The sequence below is a fragment of the Staurois parvus genome, unplaced genomic scaffold (genome assembly GCF_062004578.1).
Source record: "Staurois parvus isolate SC_StPar_1 unplaced genomic scaffold, SC_StPar_1.0 ptg000530l, whole genome shotgun sequence".
Classification (NCBI taxonomy): Eukaryota; Metazoa; Chordata; class Amphibia; order Anura; family Ranidae; genus Staurois; species Staurois parvus.
Genome location: NW_028318326.1, coordinates 1,097,803 through 1,119,305, shown reverse-complemented (window position 1 = coordinate 1,119,305; position 21,503 = coordinate 1,097,803). Strand labels below are relative to the sequence as shown.

General features: G+C 40.6%; 1 protein-coding gene across 3 annotated transcripts in view; it reads right to left on the bottom strand.

Annotated features, from left to right (window-relative positions):
* Window positions 1-21,503, bottom strand: part of SESTD1 (SEC14 and spectrin domain containing 1) — a 187,768-nt gene that overhangs the window by 51,776 nt on the left and 114,489 nt on the right. For all 3 annotated transcript variants that reach the window (XM_089690385.1, XM_089690386.1, XM_089690387.1), the window contains exons 6-9: window positions 17,753-17,866; window positions 15,503-15,600; window positions 8,571-8,626; window positions 1,537-1,748 (exon numbers count right to left, since the gene is read on the bottom strand). In XM_089690385.1, coding sequence (XP_089546511.1) covers window positions 1,537-1,748; window positions 8,571-8,626; window positions 15,503-15,600; window positions 17,753-17,866 — 480 coding nt within the window. The remainder of the gene's footprint in view (window positions 1-1,536; window positions 1,749-8,570; window positions 8,627-15,502; window positions 15,601-17,752; window positions 17,867-21,503) is intronic.

Below are 21,503 nucleotides of genomic sequence, written 5' to 3'. Positions count from 1 at the left end.
AGTGCCCCATCATTGGTGTCAGTGGGAGGAATGGTGTCCCATCATTGGTGTCAGTGAAGGGTGGAATAGTGCCCCATCATTGGTGTCAGTGGGGGGTGGAATAGTGCCCCATCGTTGGTGTCAGTGGGGGGGGGGAATAGTGCCCCATCGTTGGTGTCAGTGGGGGGGAGGAATAGTGCCCCATCGTTGGTGTCAGTGGGGGGGAGGAATAGTGCCCCATCGTTGGTATCAGTGGGAGGAATAGTGCCCCATCATTGGTATCAGTGACACCAATGATGGGGCACTATTCCTCCCACTGAGACTTGCTGACCCTGTTCTCGTATGGTGCTGCTGCAGCCAGCATATGTGGTTGCAGCAGCACCTCTACACAGAACACTTACCTGCTGCTCCGGCACTCAATTTTCGCGGGGCCGCTCGGCTCCGCCCCCTCGCCGGTGATTGGCCGCCTGTGTGCCTTTCCTGAGCTACAGTTCTGGCGGCCAATCACCGGTGAGGAGGCGGAGCCGAGCAGCCGCACGAACATCCAGTGGCCGAACTGAAGGAGACGCCGCGCTTCCTGGACCGGATCGTCGTGGGACTGGATCCAGGTAAGAGACATCAGCCCCTGCAAACCCCTGTACTTAATGCCGCAGCCCCCCTAACATGTGTACCGGCGTATAAGACGACCCCCGACTTTTGAGAAGATTTTCAAGGGTCAAAAAGTCGTCTTATACGCTGGCAAATACGGTATGTAAACCCAACATGTCATGTTCTTGATATGTGTTTGCTGTACCATGTACTTGTATAGAGAAGTTTCCTGTTCTCTTTGTATTGTTTTTTTGTGTGAAATCCCTGGTGTCCCTGCCAGTTCCTCTGCTTCCCTATTAAAAACTGACCATGCTATGCAGGAGAGCACACCGTGGTCAGTTCTCTAGCTGTGCTGGAAACTCAGTGTGCTCTCCTCCAATGATCAGACTTGTCCTGACACACAGGACCCCTGCACAGCCTTTCACTGGGAGGATCAATGTGCTGCTGTTTCTCCTTCCCCAGCTCTTATGCAGCTGAGATCAGAGGGTATGTGACAACTTATAAAATAATACAGGGAAAAAAGAAGTATTTATAGTGTTTTTTTTTTTAATACTTGTACACAAATGTTTTGTCTTTCATTTCTATTTTAAACTGGATTGTTTTACAAGGTGAGGGTGTACTCATATGTTGGTTAAACATATTCATTTTCAGAGGACTGTCCTGCTGTATCCATGGACCAAAAATGCATTTTCAGTATTTTCCAGGGTACCAAAATGCAACGCATGTGTTTCTTTTTGCATGTACTCTGCTGTACTAATATTTGTATGAAGATGCAAAAGAGCACCACAACATGCATTGCCCGCATGTTACATGTACAAAAACTTGCGTGCACAAGGATGAATAGAGCCTAAGAAAAAAAATATTGGATTCTTAGCTCAAAAAAAATATATAGTGTTACTTGCTGTCTTGCAGAAAGCCAGAAATGTAACAGCATGCATTTACAGCTGACACAGAATCACCTCTTCTTACCTGCATAACCTTTTGCTGGATCTCATCAAGCTGTGTGCGCTTACTGCGCTGCCTGCACACCTCCTGGTAACGAGTGTATTGCTCTCGCAGGGAATCGAGAAGTTTGACAACCTGAGGTTGAGCCAAAAGCTCATCATCCATTGGAGACCATGAAACGCCTCCCTCTGACCCATTGAACCGCCGCTGCTGGAGTTCAGAAAGCAACTCGTGACCTAAAGAGCAAAAAGTCAATACAATGTTATATAGATCATAATTAAATACATTTTCGAATGCACCAGAAACACATTTCTAGTTTTTCATGTGGTTAGAACGAACAACCACTATAGACTGTTTGTACAGTACTGTATTCAAATTCAGGGCTTACAGATTTCTGTTAGTCTCTCATGATAAACGTTCCACATTCAGCACTGAAGAGACCAAACCAACTAAAACTACATAGTTACATACCGGTAGTTAGTCTGGCTGAAAAAAGACAAAAGTCCATCCAAATCAACCATTAAAAAAAAAAAAAAAGAAGAAAATAAAAGTTGAACCAGAGGAAGACAACCCCCCCCCCCCCCCCCCCAGCAAAGCATGATCTAATTTGCTCTCCTTCCTGATCCCCCGAGAGGCAATCGATTATAATAATTATTCCCTGGATCAACTTTACCTATAAATGTTAGTAACCAGTTATATTCTGTGTATCTAAGATATCTAAGAAAGAATCCAGGCCTTTTTTTAAAGCAATCCACTGATCTGGCCAGAACCAACTCTTGAGGGAGTCTATTCCACATTTTCACAGCTCTCACTGTGAAGAAACCTTTCCGTGTTTGGAGATTACATTTCTTTTTCTCCAGACATAAAGAGTGCCCCCTTGTCCTCTGTGATGACCTCAGGGTGAATAGCTCTACACCGAGTTCACTATATGAACCACTGATGTATTTATATATATTATTATTATACAGGATTTATATTGCGCCAACAGTTTGCGCAGCGCTTTACAAAATGAAGGTAGACATTACAGTTACAATAAAATTTGGTACACAAGGAAACAGAGGGCCCTGTTCGTTAGAGCTTACAATCTAGGAGATATATATATATTTATATATACATCATTTAACTAGCTGCATGAAGATGAATAAAAGGCTCTGCATATAAGCTGTCTATGTACTATAAATCAGTAGTTTCTGGATGCACAACTAACCAGAGGGGCATTGAAAGGATGATTTGTATATCTCCATTCACTATCCTACAGTAAAAAATAAACTCCCTTTTTTTTGAATTTGTAATGAACATGATATGAGAATACCTGTCATTAAAAAAAGGATATTTCCTTCATGCTATTTTAATAATATTAAGCCAAACATGTCAAAGACATCAAATAAATCTGCGAAGAAAAATTAAACAGCAATAAAATATACTAACTACTAAAATGCAGTCTAAGCGCAAAGCATCAGCAGCAGCCATACTGCTTTAACCTAGCTTAAAGGTGATGTCCGCATTTAGAAAAAGACAATGTAAAACAACATCAATAAGCAATTGATATTCAAAAACAATTTTCCAATGAACGGGTACTTTTATTTTTTTGCCTTTCTTTAACAAAAATACAGCTATGTCTCCTTTTTGGAAACCAAAAAGCTGTCATCTCAGAATGCTCCAAAAGCCTTAAAGCAACTTGCGAGCAGTTCATAGCAGCCAATTACTTGCCAGCTCACATTTTTATCTTCAGCTAAATACAAATTTGCTGGACACTGCATCGTATTTTAGGCAATAACCTCCCTTTACGTACCCTCCAGCCTTCATAAACAAGCTTTTAAATCCTATTTGAGTATATTACAATTAAAGAACTTTAGAAATGTGCATTTCAGTGTGGTTTATTAGAAGCATAAAAACATTTCCTAAAGATACAGATTTAAATCATGGATTATGAATCAAATGCTAAGAGCTCTAATAGAGTGAATATCCCTAAGATCACTGAGGCGTGACTAGGAGCATTCTAAAGGGAGAACACAGTGCACTGAGACGTTACACTCAGTGTGAGAGACTCAAAGAAGCGTTTCAAGTGGAAATAAATTCTGGGCTTGCCTGGCTGGTCTGGAAGTACACGATATGCCTCACTAAGAAAATCAAACTGGATTTGCAGGCAGTCTCTACACTTCAGAGGACCTAAATATAAAGGGGGCATCAGTGGCAGGACGATTTGTCAGCCAGCTGATACGCTTGTTATCTATTGGATGATATCATCAGAACACCATAAACAGAAGATCATGCAAGTTCTGTACAGCAAAGGAGCAAACTTTGCAGTGTTATATCAGTTTTAAACACATATCACCTCTATGAAGCTAAAAAGAACAGCATTTTATTTTTGCTACTGAAACATTCTCTAAGGTAAAATGCCATGAAAATCATTCCTGACCTTCTGGTCACACTGAATTGAAGAAGACGTTTCAAAATGATTATTTCCTGAATTAATTAAACAGATCCCTTATTAATTTCAGTGACCAACAATCATCTCCAGTGCTCTCCGTTTATAAATTTCAAACCAATTATCGCTCTAGATGTTGTATGTCATGATTTATGTAACAATGTATACACGTAAAAGGGTAGATTTTTTTTTTTTAAATATATATACACATTTTTTTTTGCTTTGTAAAATGTATGCAGCAAGTTAAGAATATACAGGAGAAACTCGAAAAATTAGAATATCGTGCAAAAGTTAATTTATTTCAGTAATGCAACTTAAGAGGTGAAACTAATATATGAGATAGACTCAATACATGCAAAGCAAGATAGTTCAAGCCGTGATTTGTCATAATTGTGATGATTATGGTTTACAGCTCATGAAAACCCCAAATCCACAATCTCAGAAAATTACAATATTGTGAAAAGGTGCAATATTCTAGGCTCAAAGTGTCCCACTGTAATCAGCTTATTAAGCCATAACACCTACAAAGGGTTCCTGAGACTTTAAATGGTCTCTCAGTCTGGTTCAGTAGGAATCACAATCATGGGAAAGACTGCTGACCTGACAGTTGTGCAGAAAACCATCATTGACACCCTCCAGAAGGAGGGAAAGCCTCAAAAGGTAATTGCAAAAGAAGTTGGATGTTCCCAAAGTGCTGTATCAAAGCACATTAATAGAAAGTTATGTGGAAGGGAAAAGTGTGGAAGAAAAAGGCGCACAAGCAGCAGGGATGACCGCAGCCTGGAGAGGATAGTCAGGAAAAGGCCATTAAAAAGTGTTGGGGACTTTCACAAGGAGTGGACTGAGGCTGGAGTCAGTGCATCAAGAGCCACCGCACACAGACGGATCCTGGACATGGGCTTCAAATGTTGTATTCCTCTTGTCAAGCTGCTCCTGAACAACAAACAACGTCAGAAGCGTCTTACCTGGGCTAAAGAAAAACAGACCTGTTGCTCAGTAGTCTAAAGTCCTCTTTTCTGATGAGAGCAACTTTTGCATCTCATTTGGAAACCAAGGACCCAGAGTATGGAGGAAGAATGGAGAGGCACACACTGCAAGATGCTTGAAGTCCAGTGTGAAGTTTCCACAGTCTGTGTTGATTTGGGGAGCCATGTCATCTGCTGGTGTTGGTCCACTGTGCTTCATTAAGTCCAGGGTCAACGTAGCCGTCTACCAGGAGATTTTGGAGCACTTCATGCTTCCTTCCGCAGACGAGCTTTATGGGGATACTGCCTTCATTTTCCAGCAGGACTTGGCACCTACCCACACTGCCAGAAGCACCGAAACCTGGTTCAATGACCGTGAGATTACTGTGCTTGATTGGCCAGCAAACTCGCCTGACCTGAACCCCATAGAGAATTTATGGGGCATTGCCAAGAGAAAGATGAGAGACAGGAGACCGAACAATGCAGAAGAGCTGAAGGCTGCTATTGAAGCATCCTGGTCTTCCATAACACCTCAGCAGTGCCACAGGCTTCCATGCCATGCCGCATTGAGGCAGTAATTTCTGCAAAAGGGGCCCAAACCAAGTAATGAGTACATATGCATGCTTATACTTTTCAGAGGTCCGATATTGTTCTATGTACAATCCTTTTTTTTTGATTGCATGTAATATTCTAATTTTCTGAGATTGTGGATTTGGGGTTTTCATGAGCTGTAAGCCATAATCATCACAGTTATGACAAATCACGGCTTGAACTATCTTGCTTTGCATGTAATGAGTCTCATATATTAGTTTCACCTTTTAAGTTGCATTACTGAAATAAATGAACTTTTGCACGATATTCTAATTTTTCGAGTTTCACCTGTACTCCTGTGTTTCATAGAACAGTGATTTGTAAAGTATCAGCACTAATGAATCAGCATGACAGCCGGGAAGCCAACATTTTCAAAAGCAGACATCAGCTTTGGCAGCAGTCTACCAGTACAGTCTTTTTTTTTTTTTTAAGACACTTTTTTTTTTTAATTTTTTGTATAGATCTGTTTGTCCCAAACATTGAAAACAGAAAAATACTCCTGCATTGCCAATATATACTTTGTCTTCTCATGAGCTTCAGCAAACACTGTTATATGTTCCCACATAAAAAAAAAAAATTGTTGTAAATGTTAGTGTTGTGCTGCTCAAAATAACTGCCAAACTATAGTGGCTCCACCTTACTTCTATATGTGGAGTATATGCACTCACTAAACCACTTTTGTGTTTATACTCTTCTATGGTATACATAATACATGCAGAAACTGTTTCTTAGATTTGAAATTAAGTGATTTAAGCTAGGTTCACACTCGTGCGGTGCGGTACATCATATGTGATTCGCACAGGAACCGCACTGCATTCCTGTGCAAATTACATGCGAATTGTGTGCGGTGTGATTTGAGCCATACATTATGTATGGCTCAAATCGCACCACATCTGCACCAAAAAGGTGCAGGACCCTTTTTGGGTCCGCACTAGCATCGGATTGCATGAGTATTCACATCTATGCAATCCGATTCTGCACATCGCACCGCGTTTTGTGGACTGATTTCGGGGTGTTGTTAACTTAACATACACACCCGCAGCAGTTCGCATGAACGGGGTACGATTCTGATGTGGTGCGGAATTCGCACAGAAAACGCTGCAAATTCTGCACCGTATCAGTGTGAACCCAGGCTGAAGCTTCAACTACTGTTTCGGAAAAATAATACGAGGTGTGACAATTCAATTCCCGGAATGCCCATGGCATAGCACTTCGGCGGTGAGGCACACAGCTATTCGCACTCTAGCGTGTCCTGACACATTCCATGTTGTACTCGCCTGGGTCGCAGACCAGGTGACTCAGTCTTTATGGAGTAGTAGAAGAAATAACACGTGTGCATTACGCTGTTAGCGGAAAATGAGTGACAGGAATCTGGAGGATTAACATCAAATTTAGCATGAAAATTGCCAAACGTGCAAGTGAAAACAGGCTTATGGTGAACAGTCTATGAAGAAATCAAGTATTTTTGAATGGCATAGGTGGTTTAAGGATTGGCAGGAAGATGTCCTCAATGACATAAGAAGTGGGCAGCCAAAAATGGACAGATGCAAATATGGACAGAGAGCGAAGCCTCGTATGCTCAGAACAAAGACTGAGTGTGCGAATGATGGCAGAAGAAATAAACAGGGAAACAGTTCGGCAGATGCCAATGGAGGATTTAGGAATGAGAAAAATTTCTGCAAAGATGGTGCCTTGAATCTTGATAGAAGATCAGAAAGAATGTCATCTTCAAATTTCATCTGATCTTTTTGGAAAATGCAGAGGTGTTTGATATTTTTTTTACAGTCCATTCCAGGAATTCAAAATTGTCACACCTCATACTTTCCACAGTCACTTTAGAACCTTACTCCTCCTAACTTGAGGTTATGTCTCCTTATTTTTGATCTTAGCTTCAAACAGAAACTACTGCCCCCTCCTGAATCTGAACCTACTATATTATATAGATCTTTATTTAGACCTCATCCTCAAATCCTACACAATTTAAACCGGCACTTAAATCTATATCCTGACATTTATGGCTCAAAACCATATTTATATTGATGTTTTGCACAAGTACTGTAACGAGGAAAGTGCATTAGAAAAAAAAAAAAGTAGTGGAAAGACTTTCTTAAATGGAATATTGATTCTCTCAGCAAGGGTGTGAAGTTCAATTTCCAGCAGTGAAAGATTTTCTAGTTAATGTATGGTCATTCACGTTTACTTTAAGCATCTCCAAATGGGAAGAGATTTTAACTTAAACCCTAGCGTGAAATCAAGGCTTAGCTGCTGGGAAACAATGTTCTACCACTTCAAAGTGACTTTCTTTTTTATGTTCCTTAGTGCTTCACATCCAATCTTCTAGTATTTGTCAGCAAACGTTAGATGCTTGTCTGGTAATGCTAACTTTTTAAAAATTTACAGAAATTCAATCTATGGTTCCCCACGCCAAAGCAATGCTAACAGGAGCAGTAAGGCAGATTATAATACAGTTATTCTAGAAGGAAGCTGCTTGATAAGTAAATTACACCTTCTGCTGATCAAAAGCAGCACTGTACCAATATAAAACATGCCCTTGACCACTTTCCAGGTGTACATCTGATTTAAGTAAACTGATAAAAATAAAATGATAACTCAGAGGTGAATGGTTGCAAAACAATGACAGACAGCAGCCCCACACTGAAGGAACACAATTACACACAAAAGCCATTACAAATCCCTTGCAAAGTGAAGGGCTGCTGAATTTGTACTAGATAGGCAACCAATTTTGTTGGTTTCTTGCTTATGAAATTCCTACCTGTGTATCAGTTTTCTTCTAATGAAGCCGTGCTTTTAAGTGCATTGATGCCTACATAGCTGATGCAAATAAACCTCTTAGCCTGAAGCTAGGCTGAGATTCTTTTATGCGGTTTAATAGGTCCCGTATTTATTTTATCCCTTATATCGTTTCACCAAAAGGTACAATATTTTCGTCAAAACTTGAGTAGGTGTTTTTATTTTCATGCGAGGCTCAGTATCATTTGTTACTCAGAAATGCCTCACTAGCTTACAAAGGCAAACTATGTTACTTCTCAAACAAAGAATGAAACATATCATACCTGTTTGTAGAACAGTTTCTGGATCAACAGAGGGAAGATAATTGAAATCCATTGACCTTCAAATGATAAAATAAATAAATGAGATATTTAATTTCAAGCATAAAATAATTATCTGCAACACTGGCTCTTCAAATTGTGATAAAAGCAAATTTATAGTCTTTTTAAAAGTATTTATATATACATGTGAATGTAGTCAGCTTATGGAAATACTTGTATCAATATGTTATTGTGCTAAGTGCTGTGTTTCTATGTGTAGTTATAAATATGAGGGCAGTCAAGCTTACTACTTAGAACAAAATGTGTTCAGAAGTAAAGCACGGAGACTGTAATTTCCTGTTCCTCGCATTCAATGCAACTCCATGTGCATAGCTTGGTTATTGGATTTTTACCATAAAAATATTTTTGGGGACATGCATCCACATCTCTTCTCAAATACCAATTGGGCCCTGTAACCCTCGGCATGCATTATGCATATTCCAACTTCAAAGAGGGGAAACTCAAGACTTGACCACTTAAAGATAAGTATTTTTTTTTGCTAGAAATGACTTAGAATCCACAAACATTATATACTTTAGCAGAGGCCCTAGAGAATAAAAAGATGGCCATTGCAATTTTTTCTATCACGCTGTATTTGTGCAGCAGTTTTTCAAATGCAATGTTTTGGGGAAAATAATATACTTTCATTTGTTAAAAAACACACAATATCCCGTATTTGCCGGCGTATAAGACGACTTTTTACCCCTTGAAAATCTTCTCAAAAGTTGGGGGTCGTCTTATACGCCGGTATACGGCATACTGACACTTTTTAGGGGGGCGGCGCGGTGCCGCCGCCGCCCCCCCTTCCAACGGAAGGGACACTAAGTACAGGGGTGGGCAGGGGCTTTTTCTTACCTGGTTCCGGTCCCACGACGATCCGGTCCAGGAAGCGCGGCTGCTCCTTCAGTTCGGCCACTGGATGTTCGCGCGGCTGCTCGGCTCCGCCTCCTCACTGGTGATTGGCCGCCAGAACTGTAGCTCAGGAAAGGCACACAGGCGGCCAATCACTGGCGAGGGGGCGGAGCCGAGCGGCCCCGCGAAAATCGAGTGCAGGACCAGCAGGTAAGTGGTCAGTGTAGAGGTGCTGCTGCAACAACATATGCTGGCTGCAGCAGCACCATACGAGAACAGGGTCAGCAAGTGTCAGTGGGAAGAATAGTGCCCCATCATTGGTGTCACCGATACCAATGATGGAGCACTATTACTCCCACTGATACCAATGATGGGGCACTATTCCTCCCACTGACACCAACGATGGGGCACTATTCCCCCCCCCCCCACTGACACCAACGATGGGGCACTATTCCCCCCCCCCCCACTGACACCAACGATGGGGCACTATTCCCCCCCCCCACTGACACCAATGATGGGGCACTATTCCACCCCCCACTGACACCATTATGGGGCACTATTCCACCCCCACTGACACCAATGATGGGGCACTATTCCACCCCCCACTGACACCAATGATGGGGCACTATTCCACCCTCCACTAACACCAATGATGGGACACCATTCCTCCCACTGACACCAATGATGGGGCACTATTCCACCCTCCACTGACACCAATGATGGGACACTATTCCTCCCACTGACACCAATGATGGGGCACTATTCCCCCCTACTGATACTAATGATGGGGCACTATTCCTGCCACTGATACCAATGATGGGGCACTATTCCTCCCACTGATACCAATGATGGGGCACTATTCCTGCCACTGATACCAATGATGGGGCACTATTCCCCCCACTGATACTAATGATGGGGCACTATTCCTGCCACTGATACCAATGATGGGGCATTATTCCTCCCACTGATACCAATGATGGGGCATTATTCCCCCCTACTGATACTAATGATGGGGCACTATTCCTGCCACTAATGCCAATGATGGGGTACTATTCCTGCCACCGATACCAATGATGGGGCACTATTCCTGCCACTGATACCAATGATGGGGCACTATTCCCCCCACTGATACTAATGATGGGGCACTATTCCTGCCACTGATACCAATGATGGGGCATTATTCCTCCCACTGATACCAATGATGGGGCACTATTCCCCCCTACTGATACTAATGATGGGGCACTATTCCTGCCACTAATGCCAATGATGGGGTACTATTCCTGCCACCGATACCAATGATGGGGCACTATTCCTGCCACTGATACCAATGATGGGGCACTATTCCTGCCACTGATACCAATGATGGGGCACTATTCCTCCCACTGGTGTGCATTGGAAGAGAGGTAGTCTTATACGGCGAGTATAGCCCAAACACTACATTTTAGCAGGAAAAGTAGAGGGTCGTCTTATACGCCCAGTCGTCTTATACGCCAGCAAATACGGTAACTCATTTTTTTAAATATGGAAGACGATGTTACTCTGAGTAAATAGATACCTAACATGTTATACTTTAAAATTATGCACGCTCATGGAATGGCGCCAAACTACAGTACTTAAAGATCTCCATAGGGAACATTTTAAAAATGTTTACGGGTTACCAGTTTAGATTTCCAGAGGATGTCTAGTGCTAGAATTATTGCTCTTGTATCGCTATAAGGTTTGCGGCAATACCTCACATGTGTGGTGTGCGAACATTGTTTACATATGTGGGTGTGAGGTACCAGCATTTCATCTCCAACTGCAGTTTAAATAAGTTAACATCATAACGTGCACTTTAATAAAAGATTTTCTCTCAGCAGTTATTCAGCAATGTTGCTGATTGCATTATAGATGAAAGCAGAATGAAAACCACAAAAATATTACATAAAAAAAGAAAAACAGCAAAAAATACTTTGAAATATCTATTTAAAATAATCATGACACTAAGACACCTGTCTTTGTATGCTAGCAGGTATACTCCATAGACTGCACAAGCAGTAATATGAGACTTCCTTGTCCCACATCCTCCACTGACATATAGTTTCAATTTACAAGTGAACACATTTAAGCCATTAAAGATTCACCTTTTGTTTTCTTCATCTGGTATAAAGAACCAAATGTAATTTAAAACACTTGAATATGGTTGCTGATTGATTCAGGAAGAACACATGACATGACAAGGTTCTTTGTAAATCACAGGTCTATTGTGGGAATTGAGGGCATTTCCTGAACTGCAGAATATCAGCTTCTACCAGTTACATGCACTATAATTAGTTTAAAGCTGTATTAAACCCAAAAGCAAAACATTTATTATATTGCTGCTTACCAATTCTTACATGTGATGGCTGCACTAGTTCTTTTTTGGCTGTCTTTTCATTTGTTGATCTGGCCAGTAAGACTGTTTTTCAACAGAACAAACTCTCTTGCAAATGTAGCAGCTAGAGTGTTGAGATAAACCATTTACTAAGTGTATTTGCAAGGCAAAGCACGGGCCCTAAATATAACTGCAATTGCCTGCAGATATGACAGTCCTGGAGCGATGTGTGGAAAACTACTACTGCTATTTCAATGAATGGCAACGTGACGTCATCCGCACGCTTCTACCCAACGCGTTTCGCCAGAGACCACATGACTTTATCAAGGGGATGATGTGTGCATTGCCTTGTAAATACACTTCGGATAGTGACCCCTTTGGAGCCTGGGCTAATTTTATACTGCTGGGAATGATACTGCCATCTTGTGCCTAATTAGTACATTACTGGATGTTCACCATACATGGTGCAGATATGGACCTTTGCAACGTGAGTGCATTTCTTATATTTTAATGTGCAATAAAAGTTTTAAAGGGTAAGGCACAATTGTGAGTTTTTGTTTAATGAGGAGCACAGCTGAGCCTGAGGCGGTTATCTGAAGGGAGCATCCTTTGGAGCTATTATTCAGCTATTTGATCTTCAGAGTCCACACATTTGGGACCAAAACCGCAGTCACACCAAAACATTGTATAAGGTGAGGTCACACTGCTGGAGTTGAGCAGATATATGGTGGAGGATGTTTTACACTGGAATTCCTTAACAGATTCACACGGCGGTCGTTATCCCAAGGAGGGTTCACGGGAGAACACAAACCTTTGGACTGTGATATAGCATGTTTATTTTTTTGATATATTGTTCATATTTTTTGGGGGGACTATATAATTGTTTTTTTTTTGGTGTAATTTTTTGTTTTTTGCTTTTTGCTATCACCAATCTTTGCTTATATATTTCAGAGGTGTGTGCATTTTTAGATGTAGCGCAGCAATTTTTCATTGTTATTATTCAAAGCTCAAATCATAGTTGCAACATGGTGTATTTAAAACTGCATGCCACATTTTTGGTGTGGTTTCCAGCAAATGTGGTCTTCCATAGCACGACAAAAAAAAAAGATATCTACACACATGGCCCATACTTACCCCCCAAAACCACCCTCCTACCTTATTAGAACTTGTCCCAGTATTAATGTTTTGTTACCATGGTCTTGTTGTGAGATGTATAATTTCTTGTATTATCATCACCAGGCTTGTAAAATTCTTTTAGAAGCAACAGCTGGGAATTAAGTTTTTTACTGATGCAGGTACACCCCACCCCAGAAATACATCTCCCAATAGCCTTTTTCCTACACACTGCGAACAGCTTCTTGGAAGTCAAGGTTGCAGCATTGTTTTGCTAGGTAAGAAATCAATAGATGCAAATTAAATGCCAGAGTGAGGGGTAAGGATGGGTGAAGTTTTTTAGTCCAACAAGCAGAGCTGACAATACTGGTTGAGTATTCAGGGCAGCAAAGGCACTGTGTTGTCACATCAAACAAGAAGCTAGTATAAGGGATTTTCTGGCATAGAATGCATAAAGATAAAAAATCTTCACCCTTTAAAACCACTTTAAGTGATTTCATTTGTGTATTTTTGTTGCAACTAAATACATTTGAAAATGCATGCAAAGCACACACTGGGATGTGTGCTATTACAGTCACTGTAACTGTCCATGCCCATGCATTAACTTTACTGTATGTAGTTTTCAGAATCACCCTGTATATAGAAGCAAAGATTGCATTGCATTTTGTGTGCAACTTTATATGCATTTGCTGCGCCAAAAACAAAAAGCAAGAATAGAGCAATTTGGCTCTGGTTAAGTTCAACTATACCAGCTATCAGCAAAGTATGGAAGATGTCATTTGCTGGTCTCTTCTTGAAAATGCTAGTTGCCTGGCTTTAATACATTTCATTCACAGACCCAGAGCGAGTAAAAGTGTCAGAATTCCTTATCTCTTTACTTATCTTATTTGCCCCTTTTGGTCTGTAAAATATATAGTTGAAACCGCTTTGGTATTTTTGTTTTAGAAGTGCAAAAATACCCATTAAAGTGGTAGTGAAGTCTTTAGCACATTATGAAAGACTTGCCTTAAAAACGAACCCTACAGCGGTGCACGATGTCACTGCTGACAGGGCTTCCATCTTTCCCCAGTCTTCTTTCTAGGTTTGTGGACTCCAGCCACATGGCCGAGCTGCAATGATGTCACTCCTGCACATGCGTACGGGATCCACGGTAGTGGCACAGCGCTCTGAAAGGATGGTATACTAAGTATGGTATCCCTTCAGAGTGCAGTGCGCAGGTGCTGGTGATGCAGAAATAGTGATTATCTCCTACACAGTCCATATTTAGGAGATATTCCTTGTACCTACAGGTAAGCTTTACAAGCTGTATAACCTCACCTGTAGATACAAGTCACCAAGCAGTGTTTACTACCACTTTAATGTAGAAAATAGAGAGCTTCCATGTTGCCGAGCTCTCCCAGTTCTCATTTCATTGTCATGGTGTAGAGATGAGGATAAGTGCAGGGATTCAGCAGTTCAACAACAGAAAACTGAGCAGGGCTGACAACAATCAGTCAAAAATGCTGTATTGTCAGCTTATAACAGGTCATGGCAGCTGAGTGCATTTTTGTCAGATCAATATTTTTCTGTACTTGCAGGCTCTCTGGAAAAAAAAAAAAAATCTTTCTGTATTGCAGCAGTGCACTACTTTTTTTTTGCCCTGACATACACTTTAAAGTTGAACTTTAGGTAAAAACCAAAAAAAAAGTGAACAGGCAGGAATTGAGACATTACTTACCTGCCTGGCCACGCATGCGTAGCTCACTGTACAAATTCGGCAATGCCAAATTTGACAGCACTCCTGCTTATGCGCGGGAATGACATCATCCCATATCACATATGTGCCCTGTTAATAGGCACAGCTGTGTCAGAGAATTCACAGAACCTGCCTTCTGAACTACCAAGGTGCTGAGAGGTGGAATTTTGGAAGGCAGAGACAGTACAGGAATAGAAACTGAAAGTAATCAGCAGAGAAGATTCAAAGCATGCAGAAAATCCAGAAAGTTGTGGAAAGAGATGACCAGCAGACAGGCAGCACTCACATTATGAAAGGAGCTTTTTAGGGTAACTTTATATTAGATTATAAAAAATAATTATTTTTTGTATTGCTATTACAATGCTGATGTTATAAAATAAAGGTGTATGCTGTGACCATAGATCTTCAACTATTAGGAGGCAGGATAGGAGACAAAGGATTATTTTAGAAGTTAGAGTAATGGTGAAAGGTTTGGGCAGAGGGTGTGCAGCACATGCTAGGGGCTGCTTTTTGTAAAATGTATCAAGTCACTAATAAATTGCTTACATGAGGAAAATAGATACACCCACAATGTATATATATATATATATATATATATATATATATATATATATATATATATACATACATACATACACACACACACACACACTAAAGAATTTAAGCACCAAATATTTTTTTGTTGCATCCTTGCTTTAGCCAGATGATGTTCCATGGGTTTGTAAAGAAGCACATCTTAATGCTGGTTATGAAAGGCAGGCAGCACACATGGCGTCTAATAATGCCATTATGATAAGAAAGCTGATCAGGACAAGGAAAGTACAATCAGCTTGTTTCACAAACCTGTCTTTTTCGTTCTGATTTCCCTTATCGCTCCCATTGTTGATAACAGCAAGTTCATCCAGCAATGATGTTGATTCTTTTGTGAACTTCTCAAATACCTGAAATTCAGCAGAGAAAGCATTACATACATCAGGAATAGAATGAGTGCAGCTGAAAGCAAAATTTCCACTGCAAAAACAGCTCTTTGCAGCTGAAGAGTAGAATGAGTTCTCAATATAAATGCAAACACTTATTTGTATGTCTACATAAGGGTAAATTTATTAAAACTGGAGAAAGACAATAAGCACAAAAGTGGGGCTGTTCGAAGCACTGTGGTTTAATAAATCTACCAATCGACTTGTGTACAACTGCCCTACTGGATTTTTTTCTCTTGATCAATGCTGCAGGATCTTTTTTTTTTTGTTCAACACGCTTGTTGAAGGCAAAAACTCACTCATCTAGGACCAGCTTTAGCCTACTGTCATCCAACAGTGGAAGATATTTTCTGCAGCTTAGTAAAACAGTGTTGGGGACTTGCATGTGTTCCATTGGACATTTTGGGGAAAAGTACAGAAAATTGAACAGGTGGCACTTGGGCACTGCAAAGGTTGTGTTGGGAAAACGCAAACTGAAAATCACTGTTCTAACCTAGCTTCACTTTGACTTCACCTTTATACTTCATATGGTTAGGCAGTCCAAAAAGTTCACTGATACGGCAAAGGGTATTTTATTACAAGATTTTTCAAATCCATCACATCTAGGGACATTATTTGGATGATGCCTTGCAGCAATAGGGGGAGTTGTAGACATGTGGAAGGTTGTGTCTATTCTATAGACAGCTTACTACTTTTCATGGAGGAATAAAAAAAAACAAAAAAACTGTAGGCTTTCCCTGTAGCAGTAAACCAATGATAGTTGTTTCAAAACAGGCCTCAGATACTTACAAAAAGTAAAAAAAAATTTCATAAGGAATAATTTGGTGCCCTTTCTACTTTACTGGCATTTTTATGCTTTCCAACACAGCACCGCTGCATGGCTTTGGTTATCATAACAGCAATACACATCCACAGTGAAGCACAAATGACCGATAAGTTTTACTAATGCCTGTTTGTTCCTACTGCACTCAGTGGCATGCCCCCTACCAGTTTTTATCACAGATTTGCTATCAGCAAGTTTTGAACAGATCCCCCAGGCTCAAATAAACAGCTTATATTGCCACAGGAAAACACCACAGGTCAAAATATTCATTGATTTTTAAATATGATGCTTCCACTGTCCTGTTTCACAATATGATATCTGCTAGAAATATAATTCCATCTCAGTAAATCCTGAGGAATTCACATGATCGGTGACGCAACATGTTGGGTGGAGCCGGGTGATGTCACTTCCAGTCCTGGCTGAGACTGGGAGTCGGGTGAGGTGCTCTGACTAGGTTTAATGCGTAAAACACTCTATGTGGGTGATATTTGACATGTGAACGGTGATTTTTCAGTTTAATAAAGCTCATAAAGAGACGTTATTAGACTATGGGAAGTTCTTTTTCATTTTGAGTACTGCTGTCCATTGCTGCTGAATAAGAGAAGACATTTAAGAGGGACCTGCACCTATATGGCAGAGAGTAGTCCAATCTGTTGGCAATAGATTCATGCACTATATGATCTATATGAGAGTAAGGGTCTGATATAAAGGTGAACAGTTCCTTTGCACAGTGGTGGAGCATGGTCATATGGTGTGTGAACACTGTAATGGTGGTGAATGCATAATACTGACACTATAAGAATTGTTACATTCTGAAAACCACTGAATATTGGCACACCCAATAAACTGTGGACTGTTATACATTTTATGAATTATGCAATTACACTTGCCTCACTGGGATTTTTTGTGTTTCACTTGCAGCACTGGGATTGTGGTTGCGAATTATAAAATACTTTTACTTTTTTGTTGAACTAGGACTTTGGTTTCAAATACTGTAAGAATTGTTCAGAGAACCTGAATGGGAAAAAATTGCTGTAATTTGTAGCACTGTGATTGTGGATTCACGGATGACTAACAGTTTGTTTATAATAGAAAACACAGAGCGAGTTTTGTCAGTTTTTTTTCTGAGCAGCGCTACACCAGTCTGATTTAGTTTATTCTGAGTGTATGTGGGGACACATATGTAGGTGATGGCAGCACCTCACTTCATGATTTTAGAGTACAAAAAGAAGTGGCAGTGCATAAGTAATCTTGGATACAATCAAAAATTAAAAATGGCCATCATTTACTTACAAGCCTTTTATTCAACCAGTCCATGTGGTCATAGGTAAGGCTTCCTCCAAATTCCTCTGTGAGCTGTGAAGGTTCTATGTATCGGGTAAGCTTGTTCCCAGACACTAGAATAACCTAAAGTGGGCAGGAATATGAGACAGTCACTTGTCTGCTATAACAAGTCCCAGCACTTTTAATTATACATAATACACAAGACATAATCAAAGAATATAAGAACAAGGCAAAAGTTTTCGTTTGGTAACTGTAGTGAAAATGACATATTGATTATAATGAAGGAATAATACAAAGTATACATTTGGAGTAAATACAGTGATTTGGTTGCTACAATATGTTTATGAATATCATTCACAGAAAGGGTAAGGGTGGCCTTTATGATATAAAGACCAGTAACTGACAGTTGTTGCTGGAACAAGTGTCCCCATTTGAAGACTCCAGATCTAATCACTAACTGGATAATGCTTGGTTTGCTAAAGCACTGAGAATCAAACAACGGCCATGTTTTTTGTTGTTTTTTTTTATTGGGAAAACAATGTTTTTTTTCACCTTTCTTCATCTTTTCTTGCATCTCAGTGCTGCTGGTCACCTCCTGCCTCTTTACAGCCACTTCCTGTCAACATGTATGTGGTCCAGTTGCGGCTGCATGTCATTGTTAAGGGCCCACACACAGGTTTGTTCATTAAAGTGGTTGTCAACTCCTACTTATACCCAGTGAAGTGACTGGCCTCAGATGATAAACAGAGATGAAACAAATCCTGTTACATAAGTTTTACCTGTTTATCTGCTGTCTTCTCTTCTCTACATCTGTTCAATGTCCAAAATTTATAAAGCTTGCCTAAGCTTTCAGAAAATAGGGTGGACAGCTGAAATTACACACTGCAGAGTTAAAGTGGTTTTAAAAGCTCAAGGTTTTTTACCTTCACCTATTCTATGCATGAAGGTAAAACATCTGTGTGCAGGGCCGCCCCAGCTCACCCCAATCCTTACCTGAGGCTCCTCTGATGCAGTGACGTTCTCGAAAGCCTCTGCTGTCTGAGGACTCTTCCTCCTCACTGGCTGAGGCAGCAGCGGGAGCCCATTGACTCCCGCTGCTGTCAAGCACAGCCAGTGAGCCAATGAGGGGAGAGTGGGGTGGTGGTGGGGGGGGGGATGCGATCAGCAGCTCTATGTGTCTTATGGATGCATAGAGTAGTGGCTTAGGGACGAGCTCACAGTGGTGTCCCCAGGGCGAGCGGCTTTCCCTAGGGGGACTGCTCGAGGAGGAGGAGCGTCGGCAGGGACCAGAAAAGAAGATGATCCCTGATTCGTACAAAAATCGCTGCACAAAGTAGGTAACTATAGACATGTTTTTTTTTTTTTTTAAAGGAAAAGCTATAGCGTCATTTTAAATGAGGAGAGCTCTGACAGCTGATTGCAGGTAAAGGACACACCCCTTCTCACTGCACACAGGAACAGAGCTGAGGATGTCAGTCACAGGCTGTATGCAGGAGGTCCCCCCTTCAACATCAATTTATTTCTCTTGGTGTCAGGAACACTTGTCAAGTGATTCATGCTGATAGCAGAGGAAGGTGGAAGATAGAAATGACACTTTGTGCTCCTAATTTAGACAAGTACACACTTTAGAGGGCCATGTCTTCATATTTCATGTCTAAGGTTTAAAACCACTTTAAGCAGCTTGTAGTTTTCATTGGAAGCACTACAGACAGGTTGATAATGCAGAAAAGCAATTTGGAGACAGGGGCAGAACACTTGTCAACTTATAATAGAAGTGCCTGAACAAGGACCTTCATGGTAGGATCAATCACAACTGGAAAACATTTAGTTTCTCATGGCTTTTTAATAAAATGCAGTTTCCCCTTTTTATTTAGTTTTTTTTAGCATCTCAACACTACTAAACTCCTCCAACCTTTCTCAGTCACTTCCTCCACTGTACATCACTGCTCTGAATTCTAAGGGTGAATATGACAGACTATGCCTGCACAATGTACATTGGCACAGCTGCTTGAAAGTTCCCATGAGGGCATGTGTGACAGAGTAATGTAGAAGACAAGCAATTAGAAGACATATGTAACCCAAACAAGGACATTCATAACAGGATTACCAGGTATTATGTCGATGAAAGCTGCAGGGTTAGAAAGACTGAAAATGACATTTGAAATGACATTAACATGTTAAAGCATAAATGAGATTTTAATGATTAGGTTTACATCTACTTTGATTTTAGCAGCCCTTTAATAAACATTATGCCCTTTTTATATTCTCATGAAAATGTTAAAGGTATTATAAACCTTCCTACCTGAGCTTTGAGTTTTTCAAGATGTGTATTGATCATGTAGTCTCATGGTGTCATTTATTGCCCTATACAAACACTCTATAGTAGAGCAAATCTTCACATTGCTGTGTCAGCAGTTTTTCTGTGTTAAAAAATGAGGTATGGTACATGGCACTTCTCAGGTTAATGCATGACCTCTGTCTGTAGTCTAAGAACTGACATTTCCTTTGTAGAAACTACATATCCCACAATCCCAGGGTCCCTTGGTTCAGCGCTCTTCAGGTGACAGCTAAATAGTAATGTAATCTGGCACAGACACAAATAGACAGAGCAGTTAACATGTGATGAGAGATCACCATGCTGTATTAGCACTTCTACATTTGTGATGCAACACAGAGGAGATGGCAACACATAGATTGGATGCATGACCTAGAACAAGAAGTTGTCTGTCCCCCTAGTGAATAGGGACAAGCTAGGTGAATGATTTCACAGAGGTATTGACCAGTCATGACACTACAAACTGCAGCAGCAACATGTGTGCCTACCATTACAAGATTAGGCAAAAAAACAACAGAGGGAATATAACTACACTTATAACTAAATAAAGTGAAAGTGAACAAATGCCTTTGAAACTGAACTCCAGGAAAAAAAAAATGCACTGCTTGGTCCAGATAAGTGACCTCTAATACGGAGTAGGTCCGGATGTCTGCTGGGTAAGGTAATAATGCTAGTTTTACTCATGTTGGCTACAACTGACAGTTGCAATCCTCCAGCACTGTGACTAGAGTTCTGGTGATAATACAATTAAAGGATAGTGTAGCTCCCTTCCCTTCATCCATTCACAAAATTTAATTTATTAAGTTCACAGAATTCATAGCATTTTGTGAATGGATGAGGGGGAACAGGGTAAATGAAAAGTCTTCCCCTTGCCCATTCAAAAAAAAAAAATACCTTGTATTGTGCTGACAGGATACAAGAAGTTTTGTGAAGGGACGAGGGTAGAGGAAGGGAAGGAAACCCTCACTATACTATCACTGGAAACCTCATAGCCAGTGCCAGAGGATCACAGCTGTCAGTGGTATTCAGCAGGAATAAAAACAGCATTTTAAGCTTACCTGAGATCCATACCGACTAAAACTAGTATTAGAGGAAACTTATCTGGACCAAGTTACAGTAAAAAATTTTTTTAAAAAAATCATGTTTTCCTGGAGTTCCTCTTTCCTTTTTAAGGGTGTGCTAGAACTGTGTTTTGACTATGAAGGTTTTAAAAGAACTTAGTTTTACAGTTTATTTCCCTTCAGTGAAGGCCTGCTTACACTCATAGGTTAACATGCAATTTGTAAAGTTAATATGTGGGCTTTAGGATCTCGTAACGTGAACAGCAAACGTCACAATGCATAAATATTTCAGTTTAAGAAATCTCTGGCTGTCAGCCATGGAATTTGATTAAAACCATAATATTGGATATGGATGGGAGGACGA